At 46.1% G+C, this 18840-nt stretch overlaps 1 protein-coding gene and 1 long non-coding RNA gene across 2 annotated transcripts; one reads left to right on the top strand and one right to left on the bottom strand.

Moving 5' to 3' along the window:
* Positions 1-1587: 1587 nt before the first annotated feature.
* LOC118500072 lies at positions 1588-14339 on the bottom strand. Its single transcript, XR_004902601.1, has 3 exons — positions 14301-14339; positions 3697-3924; positions 1588-3192 (listed from the first exon to the last, which is right to left on the bottom strand). It is a non-coding gene; the product is annotated as an uncharacterized LOC118500072 (long non-coding RNA).
* On the top strand, positions 14100-16334 carry HOXD1 (homeobox D1). The gene is made up of 2 exons (XM_028509830.2): positions 14100-14922; positions 15300-16334. The coding sequence occupies exons 1-2, from the start codon at positions 14289-14291 to the stop codon at positions 15611-15613; spliced, it is 948 nt and encodes a 315-aa protein (XP_028365631.1). The 5' UTR covers positions 14100-14288; the 3' UTR covers positions 15614-16334.
* Positions 16335-18840: the final 2506 nt, after the last annotated feature.

Raw genomic sequence — 18840 nt, 5'->3', positions numbered from 1 at the left:
TAAAGAAAGGAAAAAAAGAAAACTATCCTTTGGAGACATGCACCTAAGCCTTTTCTGTAGGAAACGCTATCATGACTTTTTCCTTTATAGTGGTTGGTGGTTCATTTCGAAAGAAAACAAACATTCCCCATGATAAAAAGTAATAAAAGTTTCATTAATGGAACATAAGTATAAACACCTTGTTTACTCCTGTTCTTTGTACTAAATGGGTAAGAAATGTCTCCAAGGATTTATAACCATTTTGTAAATAATAGTGTGGCTTTAGCTAGGGGTGGACAATTTCCACCCGCTTCTCTGGGAGGAGGCACTTGGGAAACGCCTTCAGATAAGGTTCAATTCTTTGTATTTCAGCAAAGTCGGCCCACACATCTCTATTTGGTTTGACAAATAATGCAACTCCTACTACATCCCTGGTGACACGAGGTGAAATTCCTATTGTGTGGAAATAATTTAACTTCTAATCTTCTGGTGGAACAACAATCGTTTCTCTTTGGATGTTTGTGTTTCGCTAAATAATGATGGCTCAAATAATTTAGTTTCCTTGTTCCTTTGTGCTGTTTTTAAAATGGCATGTTAGGTTGGGGGTGGGAGGGGGTTATCCTTTTGCTAAATTTCACATTTTCTGAGCAGGTTTAAAGTATGTTGTAGAAGTGTATCAGCAGAATAAATGACTTCAACTGAAGGGATAGTGCACCCACTTTCAAGGCTTAAAATTGTTTTCTATGAAATTTGCGTCCAAAGGCAGTATTTCTAATTACCTTGTAAGAAATTATTTTTTAAACTATTAGGGAAATCAAAGAAGAGCCTTCTGCCTTGCAGGGATAACAACCACCTTTCTTAACTGGCTAAATATTAAATAGATGAATTGTTAGGCTGTTTAGATTCAGCCCGTTTTTCCCTCATCTCCTCTTTCTGCCATAAGTAATAATAAAAATACATAATGCATCATGGCTCCAGGCGTTTTCCAGAGCGGTCTGTTACCGCAGGAGTATCTGCTGAGTCTGCGGGTGTCTGCAAGGCCCCAAGTGTCATCTGTGGCTTAAGGTTTCATGGATTAGACTTTAAACGGTGTCTAGCCCGGCTGACATTAGCTTCCTCTCACACTCAGGCTCCAAGGAAGCGCGGGGTTAGGGGTTCCCTCTCTAGGCAGCCACTGCTGCCCCAAGGCACCTTCTCGAGGGGGTTGGGGGGAGTTCTCTTGGGACAAATCAGTGCCTGGCTCTCATTTCTTGGGGAATGGTTTCCTCAGGTTTCTGAGAAAGGCTCAGATGGGCTACACTGAGTCGCTCCTGGTGCGGGTGGGGAGTCTGGGGAGGACGCTTCTCGCGCAGCCACAGGCCAGCGCGAGAGCGGGGCCGCGGCACAGCCATTTAAAACTTCATAAATTATAAACAAGCCGCCTTGGCTTTCGCCATAAATTCTGTTCCTTTTGAGCCTGCAATTAGTGTTAGGAAGCACCAGAGTCTAAACACAACCAAACGCCCTCTGAAGGGCCCAACTGCCCGAGGTTGCCAAGTTTTATTTATTTCCCATGCGCACCCCGAGGTTTGCACAGTCGCCCCCCCCCCCCCCCCCCCCCCCCCCCCCCCCCCGCCATCGCCGGCGGTACACACTCGGCTGGGTTCCCACTCTTCGATGGAAGGTCACAATAGCTGCTCTATCGGAGGCACCCGCCACCGCGCCTCCCCCAGCAGAGAAAGGAGTTGGGGGAGGGGAGCCCGGCCCTGCTGCGGCGCTCTGAGCCCAGGCCTCTTCTCTTGGGGAAGATCTGCAGCGGGAAGGGGCGAGTTGGCAGGGAAGCAAACTTCCACTCTAGCCTGTGCGCGCCCGACACAGGGACAATAGGGGACACACCAAGGCCTCAAGGCTGCGGGCCCTCGCTATCGGGCGCTGGGTTGAGGGCGCCCAGAGCTGCCGTTCTTTGGGAAGCGGCCGTACCATTATGTGCGTAGCTGCTTCCCCACCTGCTCCTGGGAGGCAGGGGCCATGCAAAGGCAAGGTTGGGCAACTGGAGGTGGGGAAGGGCCTGGCCTAGCTTTGGGCCTTGGTCTCTGGGAGGTTCACCTCCTTTGCCCACAGGGAGGAAATGGCTCTTTGTCTTAGACCTTGACTACTGGCTCTGTTTTTTTCCCTTGTAGAGACCCTTTTGGGGAGGTGGGGGATCAGGGAGGTTGTGGGGGATCTTCTTGAGGCCTAAAGAAAGGGTTTAGGGTCTCAAGCCTGGGTGGGTGGATGGGGAGTGGAAGTCATTCTGTCAAATCAAGTGTGAATTAAATCGACGTGGAGGTGAGGCAGCAGGAACAGTCTGCAAAATGCGAGGTGGCAGTAGGGAGAGGGATTTAGGCAGACCAAGGGCGTCACCCGGTTACCAGGAAAAAGTTAGGACCTAGCTTGGAGTGATGGGGGGAGACTCAATTGAGCTAGCCATAGGGGTGGGGAAGTTGCAGAGGAAAGGCCTGAGGAGTACTGGTAGTTCTGACTGGCCCCTGGCAAGGCAATAAGAAAGGGCGATTAAGTACGTATTCTGCCTCCTGGCTTTCAGACCTCAGCTTCATCCAGGGACCTGACAGAGAAAAATCCACCTCTGATGGAATCGTTAAGTTAACCATCCATTTGTACCATTTCTTTGTACAGGCTTTCAAATGAGAGATAGGGGGAGAACATAGAGTGAGTACTTTCCCCTTGGTATACAGCCTCAAGCCTAGTCCCTATCAGAGACACATCAGCCAAATTGGTTTTCCGGGCCCCAGAGGCTGCTAACCTTGCTGAACAGTTTTAAAAGATGGAGACTACCTATACTAGCTAGCTTCTCCCTTCTCCCTTCCCATTCTTTACCAGCTGATTGACCCTTGAGTGAAGTGCATCTTCTCAGCCAGCAGGCTTGGGAGCCTAGGCTCTCCATCTGTTGAGGTTTTTCATTTGGGTAGTGTGAAGAGGATGTGTGTGGGTGTATGTTTGAATAACAAAGACGGAACCCAACTTCTACTAAAAAGTGTTTCTCTGCTTGACCAGGCGAAGTCAGACACTTGTTTACACCTTCAGTATTTAAAGGACAGTCAGAGGACTATTTTGATTTATCTTGAGAATTAGTTGAAATTTCCTCCTGAAGAATTGATTAATCCCAGTTACAGATCTAGAAAGGTCCTCTTCATCTGAGAGTTCTTGGCATTATGTTGGCCCTTCTTTCAGAAACTGTAAGAAAAGAACAGGTTGAACATAAATTTGTTGAGTATTAAATAAAGAGCAGAAAGCTCTAGTTCCTCACAAGTATCTAGCCCGATCACTTGAGAGCATTGCCACTTCCCAGAGAGAATGAGCTGACCTATTTATCTAGACTTTTTGGGCACAGGGAGCTGAGACTGAGTCACCAACCCCACCCTCACGGCCTCTGAGGTCTGGTTCACTTAGATCTCTTTTGCAGAAGGCCTGGAGGAGAGAGGAAAGATTAGGTAGATGAAACTTCTGCACTTACTGAGCTGGTAGTGCTAGTTGTTGGAGAGGATCATCACAGAGAATGAAACGGTAGTTCTCATTGTGGCCCTGTCCTGTACTCCAGGTACAAATACCCTTATCTTTGGGAGCCAAAGTTGGTGTGAAATAAATTTACATACTTGACCTGAAGCCTATACCTGAACACTTCCATCAGGTTTCATACCCACATTGGCAAGTTGAAAAGAAGACAATCTAAAAACCTACTTTCAGGCCAGGTCCAGCGTGATGCACAGTGAACAAAAGGTTTGCACACGTGAAGGAATAGCCAAGGTAAATGAATGTCCAATCATTTGTAGTTGCAGAAGCAGGTGAAGGGTCCCCAGGAGATCTGCAAGGTGGGAAAGATTGCTGAGTCCTCTTGTCCTAGATCTTGTGGCAAAGTATCTTGACTGTTTTCTATAGTTAGTATGAATCATTTCTATGGAAGAATATCTGGAAAATCATGAAAACAGAGTTTTAACACTAGTAAGAGCCCAAATACAAGCTCTTAATTTAAATCAGTATTTATGGGGAACCCTGGTACAAACAAAGTATTTTTGCTGGGGAAGCAGGCCTCAAACTAGCCCTAGGGGGAGGACCTGTTGGGCCAGGGCCTTTTTGAAGTGGAAAAGAACATCCCCAACTTATAAGGAAACAGGGAGAAGGCCTTTTTATGAATCTATTGTTCAAAGCAAGGATGGAGTGGGGAAACTGGGTCAGATGAACTGAGCTTGAGGGAGTCAGAGGCAGAGCTGGCAACCCACCCCCAAATCTGTTGCCCCCTGGTGCAGGAAGGACTCCATCCTTGTGGCAGGCAGAGCACACACAAAGGAAACTGCCTATGGGTCCTCAGACCTGGGGATACTCTGGGGGGGAGGAGGAGGCTGCCAGGGACCCTGAGTCTGAGCATCTCCCTCTCTTGCGGGTAACAATAGTCCCCCGCTTCCAGTCGTCAGGCTGCACAAAGACCTGTTTGGGCTGTACCACTAAGTGACATGCGTGCTTGCTCCAGCCTCCCTTGCCCACCTTCCTGCACGACAGGGTGCTGTGGTTGAGGGGTGGGTGGCTGTTCCTGAACCCACCTGGAGCACTTTGGAAAGACAAACAGTGCAGTGAGTTAATCACCCAAAGGGCTGGCTGCCGAGCCACCTCACACCAGCGAGGAGGTCTGGGGAGGGGGCTGGGGTGAATGATTTCTCAGTGTGTGTCTAGGGTGGGGGGTGAGGGGCGGGAGAGGTTAGTTCTATTAAGAGTTCATCAATCACCCGGTGTACACTTTTTTCGCTAGACAGCGGTTCCTCCTCCTTCAGAGCAAGTCTGGGCCAGCTGGGAACCGACCAGAAACCACAAACGGAGGAGACACAGGCACGCTGAGTGAGCGCCAGCGGAGGGCGAGACCCACCACCAGGGCTGCCCACCTGAGTGGCTTAGCCCCGCCAGCCCTCTGCTGTGTGAGGCCCAAGGGAAGCATTGGCCAGGGACCTCCTCATGCAGTGGCCAGCACTGCCTCCCAACAGCTCTGCCCTCGGATGACTCAGGGTGCCCAACGCCCTCCCAACATGCCTGCCCCTACGCCTGCTCCTCAGTGATTCGGCATCCCCCTTGCCCCCTCACACACCTCCTGCTTGCCCAAGTGACCCCCTTAAGCACTGCTCTACCCCCGGAAAAGGCCAAATCCATTTCAGATGGCAGGACAGGAAAAATTCCAATGGGTAAGAAGGTTCCTGCAGACACTTTTATTTAAGAGTTTTAAAAAAAAGATGTCCCCAGGGACTAGATTTCAAGGGAGGGTCTGAACTAGTTTAGCTCTATTTACTTGCAGGAGTATTTATGTAGGAGGAAGCAGGATAAAGACTCTTGTTGAACTTGGAACTAAACTTGAATGCCATTTAAAATAACAATAAAACCCTGGCTGGTGTGGCTCAGTGGATTGAGCACAGGCCTGTGAACCAGAGGGTTGCTGGTTCAATTCCCAGTCTAAGGCACATGCCTGGGTTGCAGGCCATTCCTTCTCTTTCTCCTTCCCTTCCCTTCTCTTTAAAAATAAATAAATAAAATCTTTAAAAAAATAAAATAACAAAAGTATACTTAAACACCAACTATAATGATATGCCTCTCCTTCTTGATGTGAAGGCAGAAGTTGAGTATTTTGCCAATTTTTAATTCAGGTACAATTTACATATGTGTATATATACATCTATACACACATATATACATATATAATGATCATATATTTGTATACATCACAAAATGATTACCATAATAAATTTAGTTAACATTATCATATATAGTTATATATTATTCTTGTGATGAGAACTTTCAAGATTTATTCTCTTAGCAACTTTCAAATATGCAGTACAGTATTATTAGCTATAGTTACCATGCTGTGGGAATATTTTTACTGCAGCTCTTTCAGGTTCATCATAGTAATACAATAAAAGGACAGCCTCCGAGTTTGGGGCGGGGGCAGTCTGCAACATTAGAGCCACTTACAGCAGGAGGCTTTGTGTGAGTGGGTGGTGAAGCATTCTTCTACCCCTCCTTGAGTGGTTCATACTCTTCTCTTTGTAAATCAAAGGAAGTTCCAGACTATCCACTCTTTTAACTTTTTTCTGACTCATATCATGTGAGAATTTTCTGAAGACAGTTAAACGTGTTGCCACAGCCCACAGAAAGGAGTCTCTGAAGGATAGAAAGTCCCAGCTTTCTCCCCCTTCCCTGGGTCCTCTTCTCTTGCATCATCCTCTTGGGGTGGCAATTAGCTTCCTTTGGAGAAATGTTCTACTGTCCTTTTGCTTCAGGTAGATATAAGCTGAAATATTAGGCCTTGCACAGAGCCCTGACTCATTGAGCAATTAAAATACTTGGTCCCAATATCCTTGCTTCAGAAGCTGTTCCTCTCTTCTTGCCTTTTCACCAGTACCAGTTGTACAGCTTCTATATACACTGTACTGGGCTCTGGGATACAAAAATGAGTCACTAATGGTGGTGCCCTGCTATCTACTGGGAGAGAAAAAGAACTGATCCTAAAACAGTGTGACAAATGTGTAATAGAGGTGTGGCCAAAATGGTCCTGGAACAAAGAGAAGGCACCACTAACAGTATTCTAGTGTCAAAGAAGGTTTCTCAGAAGAGACGAATTTGGGTCCCTGAAGTATAGGGATTTTTGGGTCTAGGCAGGAGGGACAATACCAGGTGGAGAGAGCAGCACATACAGAAGCAGGGAGGGAGGAAAGAGAAAACTCTGGACCTGGAACAAGTAGAGTGGTTTGAAGTGGGGCACCTGGCTGGAAAGAGAGGTTGTAAAAGGTCCATGGAAATGAGTCTGGGCTTGATCTGTAGGCAGTGGGAGCTGCCGAAAGTTATAAACTGGAATGTGAGTTTATCTGGAAAGCCAACTCTTGGAGGTACTGTGTCTGATTGGAGAAAGGAGAGTCAGGAGGCAAGGAGACAGAGAAAGGAGGCTGCTGTAATAATCCAGCCTAGAGAGGAACTAATAAAATAAGGATGAAGAGAAGAGACATTTAGGAAGACAAATTATAGGAATAGGTGATCCACTGGATGAAAGAGTTGTGGATGTTAATCCCTAGGTTTCTATTTTGAGGGCCAGAGTGGGTAGTCAGGCCATTCACCAAAATGAATAGAGGAGGGGGAAGAGGAGAGTTTGCAGGGGAAACTAATTAGTTCAAGTTTAGGTCTACATTGTATTTTCTGCTTTGTTAACTGATAGATTGCATGACCATAAGCAGTTCACTTAATCTTTCTGGCCTTCAGTTTGATCATCAATGAAGTAGTCAATATAGATGTCTACCTCATCATTAGAGCTGTGTGTGTATGTGTGTGTGTTTTATTGTCTTCATTAGGTCCAAGTGAGTGACCTGTTATATAAATATAAAACCTAGGGAAAACATCCTCTTACCCATCCATGCTGATCAATACTTAGGTCTTGGGTGGCCAGTGAGAAATAAGTCTCAGGAAAATTAAATACAACACCCAACTGCTTCCTAGATATTGAATGCAAGCTAATGTTTAAGACTAGGTCATATCAGATTGCTGTTTCCAGAGGGTACTACTCTCCAGGGGACACGTGCAGAAATATGGTCTTGGTATCAGACCACTAAAGAGGAAGCCTCTTAGCAGATGTTGGAAAGCTTCTGTGTTTTTTTACATCATGTATCTTTCAGGGAATGCCTGAAGCCATGCACTGTTTTTGGATCCTCTTAAGCTTCCCTATGGCACACTGTTGTATAGGAAAGAGTGTTGAACATCTGATCTTGGCCATTTACATTGGGTGTGACTACAGCAAGTTGCTTATCTTTTCTGTGTCAGTATTACCATTTGTAAAATATAATTATGAAAGGATCAGTGAGACAAATAGAATGACACTTATGGAAATGTTATACAGGTGAGTAAAAGGTATTATTTTTCACTTATCACGTTGGCAGAAATAAAAAAAAACTAATGCCTACTGACTAGGCAACAGTGTGAGGAAACAGGAGTTCTCATTTGTTGCTGGTAGAAGTATAAACTGATTCACTTCTATGCAATATGTATCAAAATTGCCAGCACACATACTTTTGACTAGTTTTGCATCAAGGAATCTTTCTAATAGGTAAAAATCTGAACTTGTGTTTTTAACAGCAAAAGAGTAAAAATAAACTAAATGTCCATTAATAAGGGACTAGCTAAATAAATTGTGAGAGGCGTATGTAGTAGAACAGCATGAAGCTGTAAAAATAAGCCAGGAAGTTCTGTATGCATTTACATGAAATGATTTTCAAGATAAAATAGGGAGAAAAGCATGGATCAGAGGAGTCTAATAGGCTACTGGCTGTGTACAAAATGTTGGACGTGCGTGTACACATACACATAAGGTATCTCTGGAAAGGTACGTAAGAAACTCATAAAACTGGTTGCCTATATGAAGGGCAATGAGGTGACTAGGCACAGGAGTGGGAGACTTTCACTGCATACCCTTTTGTACCTTTGCAACTTGAACCACATGGATTTAAACTTATTACCTACTTAAAAAATAAATGAGAAAAAATTATCAGTACAAGTGTAGTTGGTCTGAGTGTACCTTGTATGTTCACACATATCCTTATTTGTATTTGCTCTGCCCAGGTATATTAATCTTGGGACATTTCTTGTTTTGTCCCCCCAGACCCCTTATGCTGATCAAGCTCAGCAGGAAATGAGGGGATCCTTTACCCTTGCTTGGTGATGGAGTGGGTAGAGACCCAGGTCCATCACGACCTCTTTGCAGCAGTGGCTCAAGGTGGGGCCTCAGAAGTGTGGGGCACAAGTTTATCGAAGGGAGGGCAGCAGGCCTCCCAGTCAGCCACACTGGCTGGGTGTTCTTCCAGAAATGAGGGTGCCTCCTTCATCACTGTGCTGTTTGCTCATCATTGAGGCTGCCACGGTGCAGAGCAGGGGCTGCCTTATTCCCTGCTTTTTGCAGACTGTGGAAAGGCAGCAGACTGGAGAGTCAGAGACCCAAGCTGTTTCCCTCATTTTTGCAGGATGGTTTTTCTTTTTAACCTCTAAGTGACTTTCTTCCTAGAATGAGGGGTTTGGTGTCACTATCTTTAAGGGGCCTTCTAGCATCTTATGCTGTGACAGGACAGCAGTTAGGCAGAGGAAGGGAAACAGCTTAGTCCAAGGGGCATTTCCTTCTCTCTGGATCCCTGAGGCTCAATTGCTCATTCTGGACAACTTGGCAGAGGTGGAAAGAAATGAGGGTTGGCTCCTCCCTCTTGAAACCCCCATTCCCACTCCTTCCCTCTGCCCATTGCCTCAGAATCACTCCAAATGTTCTCTGAAGAGATTCGGAGAGACAAATCTCTTTTACTTCTTATCCCTCTGGCATCATCAAAGCCAAGTTAGGGAGTTGGCAAAGAGAGGAAGTGAGCCCAGTTTGCAAAGTACTATCTTGTCAGCAAAACTTGGGAAATTTAAAGTTTTAATCAGTTTTTCCTACTGATTACTTCTTAAGGGTATTTTCTGGAACTTCCACTCAACTAGATTTAAATTTGACCTGGACATTGACCTCTCTGCCTCAACTATGCAAAAGGCTACAAGACACTTCTCAGGTATATTCATACTCCATCTAGCCATGAGTTGTCATCTTGCTGGTTCCAGGGTTCCCCCCACAGAATAACCATTCTTTCCCAATATTGCTTCCTCAACCCAGCTCCTAAAGCAGAAATTCTTAAAGTGTGGTTCTAAAGAACTTTGCTTTAGAATTACCCAAGAGATTGATTAAAAAAATATACTCCTGTCCTGGCTGGTGTGGCTCGGTGAATTGAGCACTGGCCCATGAACCAAAAGATGGTTGGTTTGATTCCCAGCTAGGGCACATGACAGGGTTGTAGGCCAGGTCCCCAGTTGGGGGTGTTTGAGAGGTAACATATCAATGTTTCTCTCACACATCAATGTTTCTCTCTTTCTCCCTCCCTTCCCCTCTTTCTAAAAATAAGTAAGTAAAAACTTAGAAAAACATATAGACTCCTGAGTCAGACGAATTGGATGAAAAGCTCTAGGTGTAGGCTGAGGAACCCCACTTTTAAACAAGCTCCTCTGGTGATTCCTACCCACATGAAGTGGTTTGGGGAGCAAATAATCTAAAGCTATCCTTTAGCTAGTATTAGTCACGGTAAAGACACACCATTCTGTCTACTCTTTATTTCTGCCCAACAAACATTTCCTGAAAGCCTACTATGTGCTAGGCACAAACTTGACCCATGAGTCTTCCATTTACAAAGCTCTCGGGGAATGGCACAGAACTCTAAACTGTTTTCCAGAGGCAGGGTCATGTTATCAGACTCCTGATAGGTTTAGAATTCCTGTCCTTAGGGTCCCTTTCATCCCCACGGCCATCCGGGGAAAAGCCTCCTTCCACCCTTTTACCCTAACAAGCAAGAGTCCCTCTAGGCTTTGGGGCTGTGGAACCAACAGTTTGCATGTGCTCAAGTGTCTCCAAGGTATAACATGGTGGGGCTTCTGGAGAGGGTTGCCAAGAGACTTCTTAGGAACAACTGTAAATGCATGGAAGACCAGGCTGCCATGCTCTGTCACTTCTGTCTGCAGAAAAGAAGCCTGTCCTTTCCAATGGGAGAGAAAAGTAGTCTGGGGAGTAGGCAGGGGGTGGCTGCTGTGGTAAGTAGGATGAGAAAGATTTCAAAGCATTCCTACATCAAACACAACCTGGCAATCAGGCCCCTCTGCTATCACCTCCTGCTGAGGACTCTGAGGCCAGGACACAACAGGGCAAGTGACCCTTGGGAATTCATGACTTGAACAAGCAATAGAATTAGTAAGACATTTCTCCCATACCCTGAGAACATCTAGAAGACAAACTTTAAAGTTACTCAAAATACTCTACATTCACATCTTTCAACACACACACTTCCCCCAGTATCTTCCAAGTTCTCCTTAGAAAACTATAGACACAGATTCTTCTGGAGTAGATTTACATATATACTTTTAAAGATTTTATTTATTTATTTTTAGAGAGAGGGGAAGGGAGAAGGAAAGAAATATCAATGTGTGGTTGCCTCTCATGTGCCCCCTACTGGGGACCTGGCCTAGCAACCCAGGCATGTGCCCTGACTGGGATCTGAACCCACAGCCCATTTGTTCGCAGACTGGCACTCAATCCACTGAACCACATCAGCCAGGGCTGGGGTACATTTATATTATAGCTAAGACTTGTGCCAGAAATGAACCCGTTGTTCCTCTGGATTATGAATATTTCTCCCTAGCCTAACCCTACCCCAACAAAATAATATAGTAAGTCCTTGGCAAATGTTTGCTGAGATGACCAGAGTCTTGACTACTAACCTGGCAAGTCAAGAACCAGTCTGGGAGTGGAGATGACAACTCTGCACCCCAAGGTGTAGGATCTCTCAAAGACTGGAATATTAAAGGGAGAAAAAGGAAGGATGGACAGACTGTATCCCCCTGGATGTGCTTATCAGAGAGTTTGAACAAATAGTGAACACCTCACCCACAGTTGTGAAAACAATTCGATTTTTTAAAAGATTTTATTTATTTATTCTTAGAGAGGGAAGGGAGGGAGATAGAGAGAGAGAGAGAGAGAAACATTAATGTGCGGTTGCTGGGGGTTATGGCCTGCAACCCAAGCATGTACCCTGGCTGGGAATCGAACCTGTGACACTTTGGTTCACAGCCTGTGCTCAATCCACTGAGCTATGCCAGCCAGGGCTAACAATTCGATTTTTAAAATCTCATTCTTTTCCCTCAGCAGAAGCTCAATGACCAAAATTTTGCCTCAGTGAAATAATGTGGAAAGCTCATAAGTGCATCAAAGTCAGTATTTAATTTTGACAGGAAGGGTCCAACTTTTGCCTCAAATTCTCAGTAGCAAAAACCAGGTCTTTGTTGTAATGCAGGCTACCAAGGAACCTAGGCTGCCTGTTTTTCCTGAAATCTTAGAGCAAGGGCTCTAAATTTGTTAGACTTTGACCAAACTTCCTAGACAATCAGACTGGGTTTTCTGTCCTACATCCTGGGTTGCAGCCAGCTGGACACCAACAGAGAGGTTTCTAAGGTCACACTTCCTTCCTGACCCCCTGGGGCTTCTGGGCCTAGGAATAGCCATTTGATGAGGACCTATTGAGAGAGGGCCCTTATGGTTTCTAGATAGCAGTGTACAAGCTGGGCAAGACATTATGCTGGTAAAAAAATGGCTATTAAAGTGTGGCCGGGGGTGGCTATCAGGGCACAGTGAACACAGCAGCACCTGATTTGCTGATGCTTTTGCATTAAGGGTGCAGAGCAAGGGCAGTGAAGAAATGCATCTACATTTGAAGCCAGAGCTAGCTCTGAAGAGCTCTACCATTTCCTGACCAGGGTGCTAGAGAAATACCTTTATTTTTCTCCTCTAAAAACCTATTTAGGACCTTCATCATTTGATTGGTTATAGAAGAAAACTGAAGTGGCAACATCAAGTTTGAAAGGCTATTTTCAGCATAGGATTCTATTTTCCAATGAAATTCAAGCACTCCAGCAGTGCAGGAATCCCAGGTCCCTTCAGCTTTGTGCTGGTTCCCTTCTATCTGCCCCGGAAACCACCATGGCTCAACCCTCCCCCTTCGTGGCTCAACTTTAGCTTTACCAGCAGTTAACAGTTTGGTGTGGCTTTGTTTATTCACAAGTTCAAATCACTGTAAGGAACTGGCTCCTTGGACTGTGATACCTCCTATTTTGCAGACTTCCTCAGACTGGAATTTTAGGCAAGGGCTCAATTGCTCTTTCATGACAAATGGATCAGTAAAACAATAATAAAACCTCCGTCACCATAACTCAGAGGCTGTAATAGATCAAGTTCTCAAGGGCACTTGAAAAGCCGAGAGTAGACTTTTTATTCACACAGATTTTTAGGAAACCACCCTCTTTCATGACTGCTGTGTGTAAATAACACTTATTTAATTTGTTATTTTCCTACAGCTCCAAAGAGAGAAACATTAAAAGAAATATTCAAGGAAGTTGGAAAGTTTGTCAATGTAAATAGTGTCTTCATGACCCTTCTACTCTTCATTTCCTGTGCCAACTGCACTTTTATTTCCCGTCTCTCTACACTCAGTAAACAAAACCATATTATCAAGGGAAAGACGTGAGCCCATTAACATTGTAAGCCCTCAGATTACACTCGCAAGAGACGACGCAGCACTTATCTGATGGAACAGAAGCTTTAATTGCTTCGAGGTACAAGCCTGTCCAAACCGTTGAGATCTGACCCGTCACTGGGAAGCCTTTGCGCCTGTGAGCCAAGTGCCTAGGAGAAAGCGTGCCCAGCACCAGTGCGTGTGCCAACCTCCCAGACAGGAGCACTAGGAGCGCTCCATCACAAGAGCAGACTCTTTATTTTGACAACCCTGGTCAGAGGGGAAAATCAGCTGAACTTTCGAACAAGGCAGAAACTTTATCTTCTGTCCAAATCAAAACCTGGCTCTTCAACACTCGCACGTCTGCCGCCACCAACAACAGAAAGGGTGAAGAAGATGAAGGGAATGCCGTGAAGTACCGTGGGAAATCTAAAGGTGAAAATGCTGTGCCTTCCCAGGTACCCAGCACCTACAGTACAAAATTTAGTCCCATAAGTCAGAGTGGGAGAAAAATTAAACCTCTGCTTCAGGCTTAGGAATAGAAATAACACTAGCGCCCAGAAAACCAGAAGCGCACAGGGCTCAGGGCAAAAAAAGAAAGAGGAATAACTACCTGCCCCGGAGAAAGGCTAGGAGACGTCCCCACCGGCCGAGCTCCGAGCTCCCTTTTGAACCCTTCCACACCGCCACGCCCACAGTCCGCACCTGAGCGACAAGCCACCCAGGACCCAGAACAAGTTTTCACCCCCTCCATCCTCTCGTCTTCACCAGAGAGGCCAGTCCAGCTTTCCACCCCACACAGCGTCCAGTACCTGTCCGGGGATCAGGCGTCCCAGGCTCTCGCCCCACGCCCTCAACCTGCCCTTCCCCTGGCGGCCCCTGGGCCGTGCCAGCTCTCCCCCGGGCCAGGGCCCGCTGGGTGGCGGCCTCCCGCAGAATCGGTAAAGTTCGCGGCGGGGCAGGCGCGTGGAGTCCGAGGCCGTGCGGGGAAGACGCCCATTGGCCGGCTGGCGCCACGTGGCCACCCCGGCCTCTATATTAAGCCACAATTTACCCCCGGCTCCCTCGTAATGGCTCGGCGACGGCATCTCGGGTAGAGAAGAAAGGCGGAGCAGCGCAGAGGGCGGCGGTCCCGAGGACCCCACAGCCCAGCCCCGAACTGCGCGCTCCGGTCGGTGGGCCCGAACCATGAGCTCCTACCTGGAGTACGTGTCCTGCGGCGGCGCGGGGGGCGGCGGCGATCTGCTTAGCTTCGCGCCCAAGTTCCGCCGCGCCGACGCCCGGCCGGTGGCCCTGCAGCCCGCCTTCCCCCTGGGGAGCGGCGACGGCGCTTTCGTCGGCTGCCTGCCCCTGGCCGCGGCCCGACCCGCGCCTTCGCCCCCGCTCACTCCCGCGCCACCCCCTGCCGCGCCGCCGTACGCGCCGTGCACCCTGGAGGGTGCCTACGAGCCGGGCACTCCACCTGCCGCGGCGGGCAGCGCAGACTACGCCTTCCGGGGGCCCGGGCCAGCCTACGACTTCCCGTGCGCGCTCGGGCGGCCGGCGGACGACGGCGGGGCGCACGTCCACTACGCTACCTCGGCCGTCTTCTCGGGCGGCAGCTCCCTGCTCCTCAGCGGCCAGGTGGATTACGCGGCTTTCAGCGAGCCCGGGCCCTTACCGGCATGTCTCAAAGAGCCCGCCGACGGCCAGTTCGGGGCCTTCCAAACCGCGTCCCCGGACCCTGGCGCCTACCCCAAGTCCTCCTCCCCAGCCTCCGGCCTCCCCGCTGCTTTCAGCACGTTCGAGTGGATGAAAGTGAAGAGAAACGCCTCTAAGAAAAGTAAGTACTTGAGCCTTGAACGGATGCCCCTGGGGTTAGGGACAGAGCCTCGTCCGCGGAATTGCGATAGGAGCACCTTGCAGCTGTCCCTCTAGACGGCGGCTTGGGTTCTGTGGAAGAAACGCGTTCCGAGGTGTTATCCAAGCAGGCAAATCCCATGAGCATTTCCCGAACACACTCTCGGAAAGTGTGCCAGGCGTGGAGAAAGTGTGCCTGGAGGGGGCTGTCTCCATGGAGCACTTCTCCAGGCACAACTGTGCTCACAGAGACCCAGGGGGGCTTCGTTGTGACTTTGATTCTAACTATAGCCCCACTGCTCGCCGGTGTTCTGTCTCGGCGTCCTCTCGCCCCGCTGATGTTCTGTGTTTACGTTTCAGGCAAACTTGCGGAATATGGAGCCGCTAGCCCCTCCAACGCGATCCGCACGAATTTCAGCACTAAGCAACTGACAGAACTGGAGAAGGAGTTTCATTTCAATAAGTACTTAACTCGAGCCCGACGCATCGAGATAGCTAACTCCTTGCAGCTAAATGACACCCAAGTCAAAATCTGGTTCCAGAACCGCAGGATGAAACAGAAGAAGAGGGAACGAGAAGGGCTTTTGCCCTCTGCCAACTCTATGGCTTCTCTCCAACTTCCCCTCTCAGGCAAGAACCCGGGGAGCCCTTCTCAGGCCCAAGAGCCCTCGTGAAGCTGAGGAGACTTGGCCTGCAGAAGTCATGGGCCAACCCAACCCTGTAGACTTACTAGCTCAGTTTGGGATGGAGGTGGACCTGGGTGGAAATAGAGGTTTCACTTGGGGAAAAAAGTGTCTTAGTTGACTTATGTGGGTGTATAGATATTAATTTGAGGTCTCTTAAGCCACTCATATGTGTATTATTTGTGTCTTATCAGGGAAAAGTGCCCAGCTGCCAGCCCAACTCTGCTGCTATGTTGCCTTAGTCATATGCGATTCCTGGGTGCAGAGTGGCAGTGCATTAGTTGCAGAACTCTGCCAGCCCCCTGATGTGCTCAAAAGAGCACCTACCCAAAGTTTTCTGGTTTTAATTAAAAGGACAAGACTACATGTATTCAGCTTCTCGAGATGACCAAAGCTAGTTTGGGCCTCTTTGATGTAGCTGAGCTGCTTCAATGATGATTTTCACATTTGCACTCCAGTTTTGTTTTTCTTTAAGAAGCAATTTCTACCTCTCCATGTGCCTGAGTGAAGATACAATCGCTGTTTAGTTAGTAGCTGAACAAATCCACAGGGTGGGTAAAGATTAGAACCTGAACTACACGTCACACCAATTACTCAAACTTGAATGTAAATATATACAGTATGTATATTTTTAAAAAGGCTTGCTTGAAATGAACATATATGACATTTCATGTCGTGGCATGGAAAAAGTTTGAACTTTTTAAAATAAAAATTACAGAATATGCTACTCTCTGCTTTCCCTTACTCTCATTTTCTTTCAAGCTGATTCAATTTCTTCTATTTGGAATGTCTTGATTCTGCTGTGGGAGTTTGTTTAGGTTGATAACTTTGAAAAAAGAACACTCCTTATAGGTTATATACATAAACAAATTAAGGACTATTTTCTGAGTAGTTTAAGGGAGGAAAAAATTACTCTGCCAAATATCTAAGTAACCTAGGAATTACTTCATTACCTTAAGTGCCCTCGTTTTATGGCAGATATGTTGACTGCACATTATCTTGTAGATTCGGTGCTCACTGTGGGAATGTTGGAAAGTCAAGGAGACACTGTAGGGAGATCTTGTTCTTTTGTCCCCTGGTCTTAGAAAAGGTAGAGGAAGGGTGACCTGAAGACTTTGCCAGTTGATTAGTGTTCTCTAAGAAATGCAGCTGCACGTCAAAAATTCTCAGTGGTTAGATTCCTACTTCCAAAGTCAAATATTATAAAGAGGCTGAGAGAAGCCAGTAGCCAGAGCTTTCTCCTTCCTGTAACCCAGACTGAACATCTACCTTAAGAGAACAATGAGGTGCCTTTCTGTTTCTGAAATTAAATAATTTCAAATGAATTCATAGGAAGAAGTATAAGCACACAATTTGAAACTTGGTATGAGGATATGTGTTAAAAAAAAAGTCTTCTCTAAGCTTATTTGCACCCAATTCCCAATTCTGAAGTCACCTGTGGTTGACCAAACTTTTATGTAACCTTACAGAAATATTTGAAAAATGTAACGTTAACACACAGAATCAAGTAGATACCTAGGATAATTGTGAGGGCAGGTCATTTTCCTCACTATATAGATAGCTATATCTTTAAGCTCTTTGTATAATTCAACTGAAAGGCTTAAAGGCTCAAATAATCCAGAAAAGAACCTCAGCTCTCCTTTCAGATAGGATTTCTAGGTTCTAGAGTTGTGCCTCAAACCCAATAATTCAGGGGTCTAATGATTGTGGAGGATTACTTTCCTTACAGAACAGTAGTAATGTTTTAGAAGATTGAAATTGTAATGAAATTCCTGTCCTTTGCACTCACAGTTTGATGGAATTGAAGAAATAAAATTATCAGCTATAAACAAACTCAGCTGATAAAGGGAAAAAGCACTTAAAAAGTAAGTCTGTCAATATTATTCTTATGTTTGCCATAGGCCCTTCACTAACTTCATGCTAATCAGATCTTGTTTGAAACAACAGCCTCCCCTCTGAGCTCTGTAGCTATTTGAAAGGACTTGTTAAAGGAGTTTTGATCAGCTGGCTTGCAGCCACCTCCAAGTTTCTCCTGCAGTGGTCTTTGACAAGACAATGTTTCCTTTCTGATAAGCGTTCAAATGTGCACCTAAACAAAAACAAAAACAAAAAAATACCAACACACTTGGTCATTTCCTTAACCTACCACCCTTTGAGAAAATAAAGTGGTTTTTTTTTCAAGCTATTACTAGCTCTTAGCCCTGATGGATGTCTTCCTTGATGAAGGTGGCTATTTTGACCTGTATAATGCTGTTCTATGAATCAGGCCAATATTAGCTATTTTCTGATCAACCCTAGGGATCCTTAAAAGCTTTCTTAATGCAGATCACTATACAGCTATATTCAGTATTGGGGAGAGTCCTGACTGGCGATCTGGATGAACTAGATGACCCCTGGAGATCCCTTTCACCATGAAAATGCTACAGAAACAATTCAATGATATTTGCATGTTTTATTTTGTGCCTATCATTGCAAGAAAGAGAATTCAGTTCTAAGAAAGCAAGTAAGGAAATGCTGTCTCCAGAATCACAGTGATACCGTGTTTATACAAGAAAAGTGGTTTTGGAAATGATCAGATACAGCTCATCAGTGGAGGTACCCAGGACATGTGGATTGTTTATAGAACAGTCTTCTTCTCATTATCCAGAGTCTTGTGTTACTTTGAGTCAGATCTTCCATGAAGTGTGATAGTTATCACTAAAATTGTGCAACTGCTAAAACAATCCCATGTCCCAATTGAAATCCCAATTATAGGATTTCAAACTAAACATGCTAATTCACCCACCAGTGACACATTACAAGAATGAATACACAATGGACAGTTCTGGCTGTTGTATAATTAACTATTCAATGTTCCTTTGTCTTCACAGAATGACGGTGTACCTACTTTTCTAGATTCAGGATAGTTGGGAGTGAGGAAAAGGAAATAATTTAATAGCATATTAAACTTGCATTACCTGAGTATTAGCAAATGAAGGACTAGCTGTTGTGAAAACCTAAAGCAGCCCAGGGTGGTGTTGCTCAGTGGATTGAGTGCTGGCCTGCAAACTGCAAGGTCATGGGTTCGATTCCCAGTCAGGACATGTGCCTGGGTTGTGGGCCAGGTCCCCAGTTGAGGGTATGTGATAGGAAACTGATTGATGTTTCTCTCCCTCTCTTTCTCCCCTGCTTCCCCTCTCTAAAAATAAATACATAACATCTTAAAAAAAAAACCCTAA

Source organism: Phyllostomus discolor, chromosome 4, assembly GCF_004126475.2.
Source record: "Phyllostomus discolor isolate MPI-MPIP mPhyDis1 chromosome 4, mPhyDis1.pri.v3, whole genome shotgun sequence".
NCBI lineage: Eukaryota > Metazoa > Chordata > Mammalia > Chiroptera > Phyllostomidae > Phyllostomus > Phyllostomus discolor.
Note: the sequence above shows the minus strand (reverse complement) of the source record. Positions and strands in the feature narration are given on the sequence as shown.

What these genes read in the sequence shown, in the direction of transcription:
- HOXD1 (XM_028509830.2), top strand. Translation starts at nt 14,289, where the DNA reads ATGAGCTCCTACCTGGAGTACGTGTCCTGCGGCGGCGCGGGGGGCGGC. An exon ending in GAGAAACGCCTCTAAGAAAA is followed by an intron (nt 14,923 to 15,299) that starts GTAAGTACTTGA and finishes TTTACGTTTCAG; the next exon opens with GCAAACTTGCGGAATATGGA.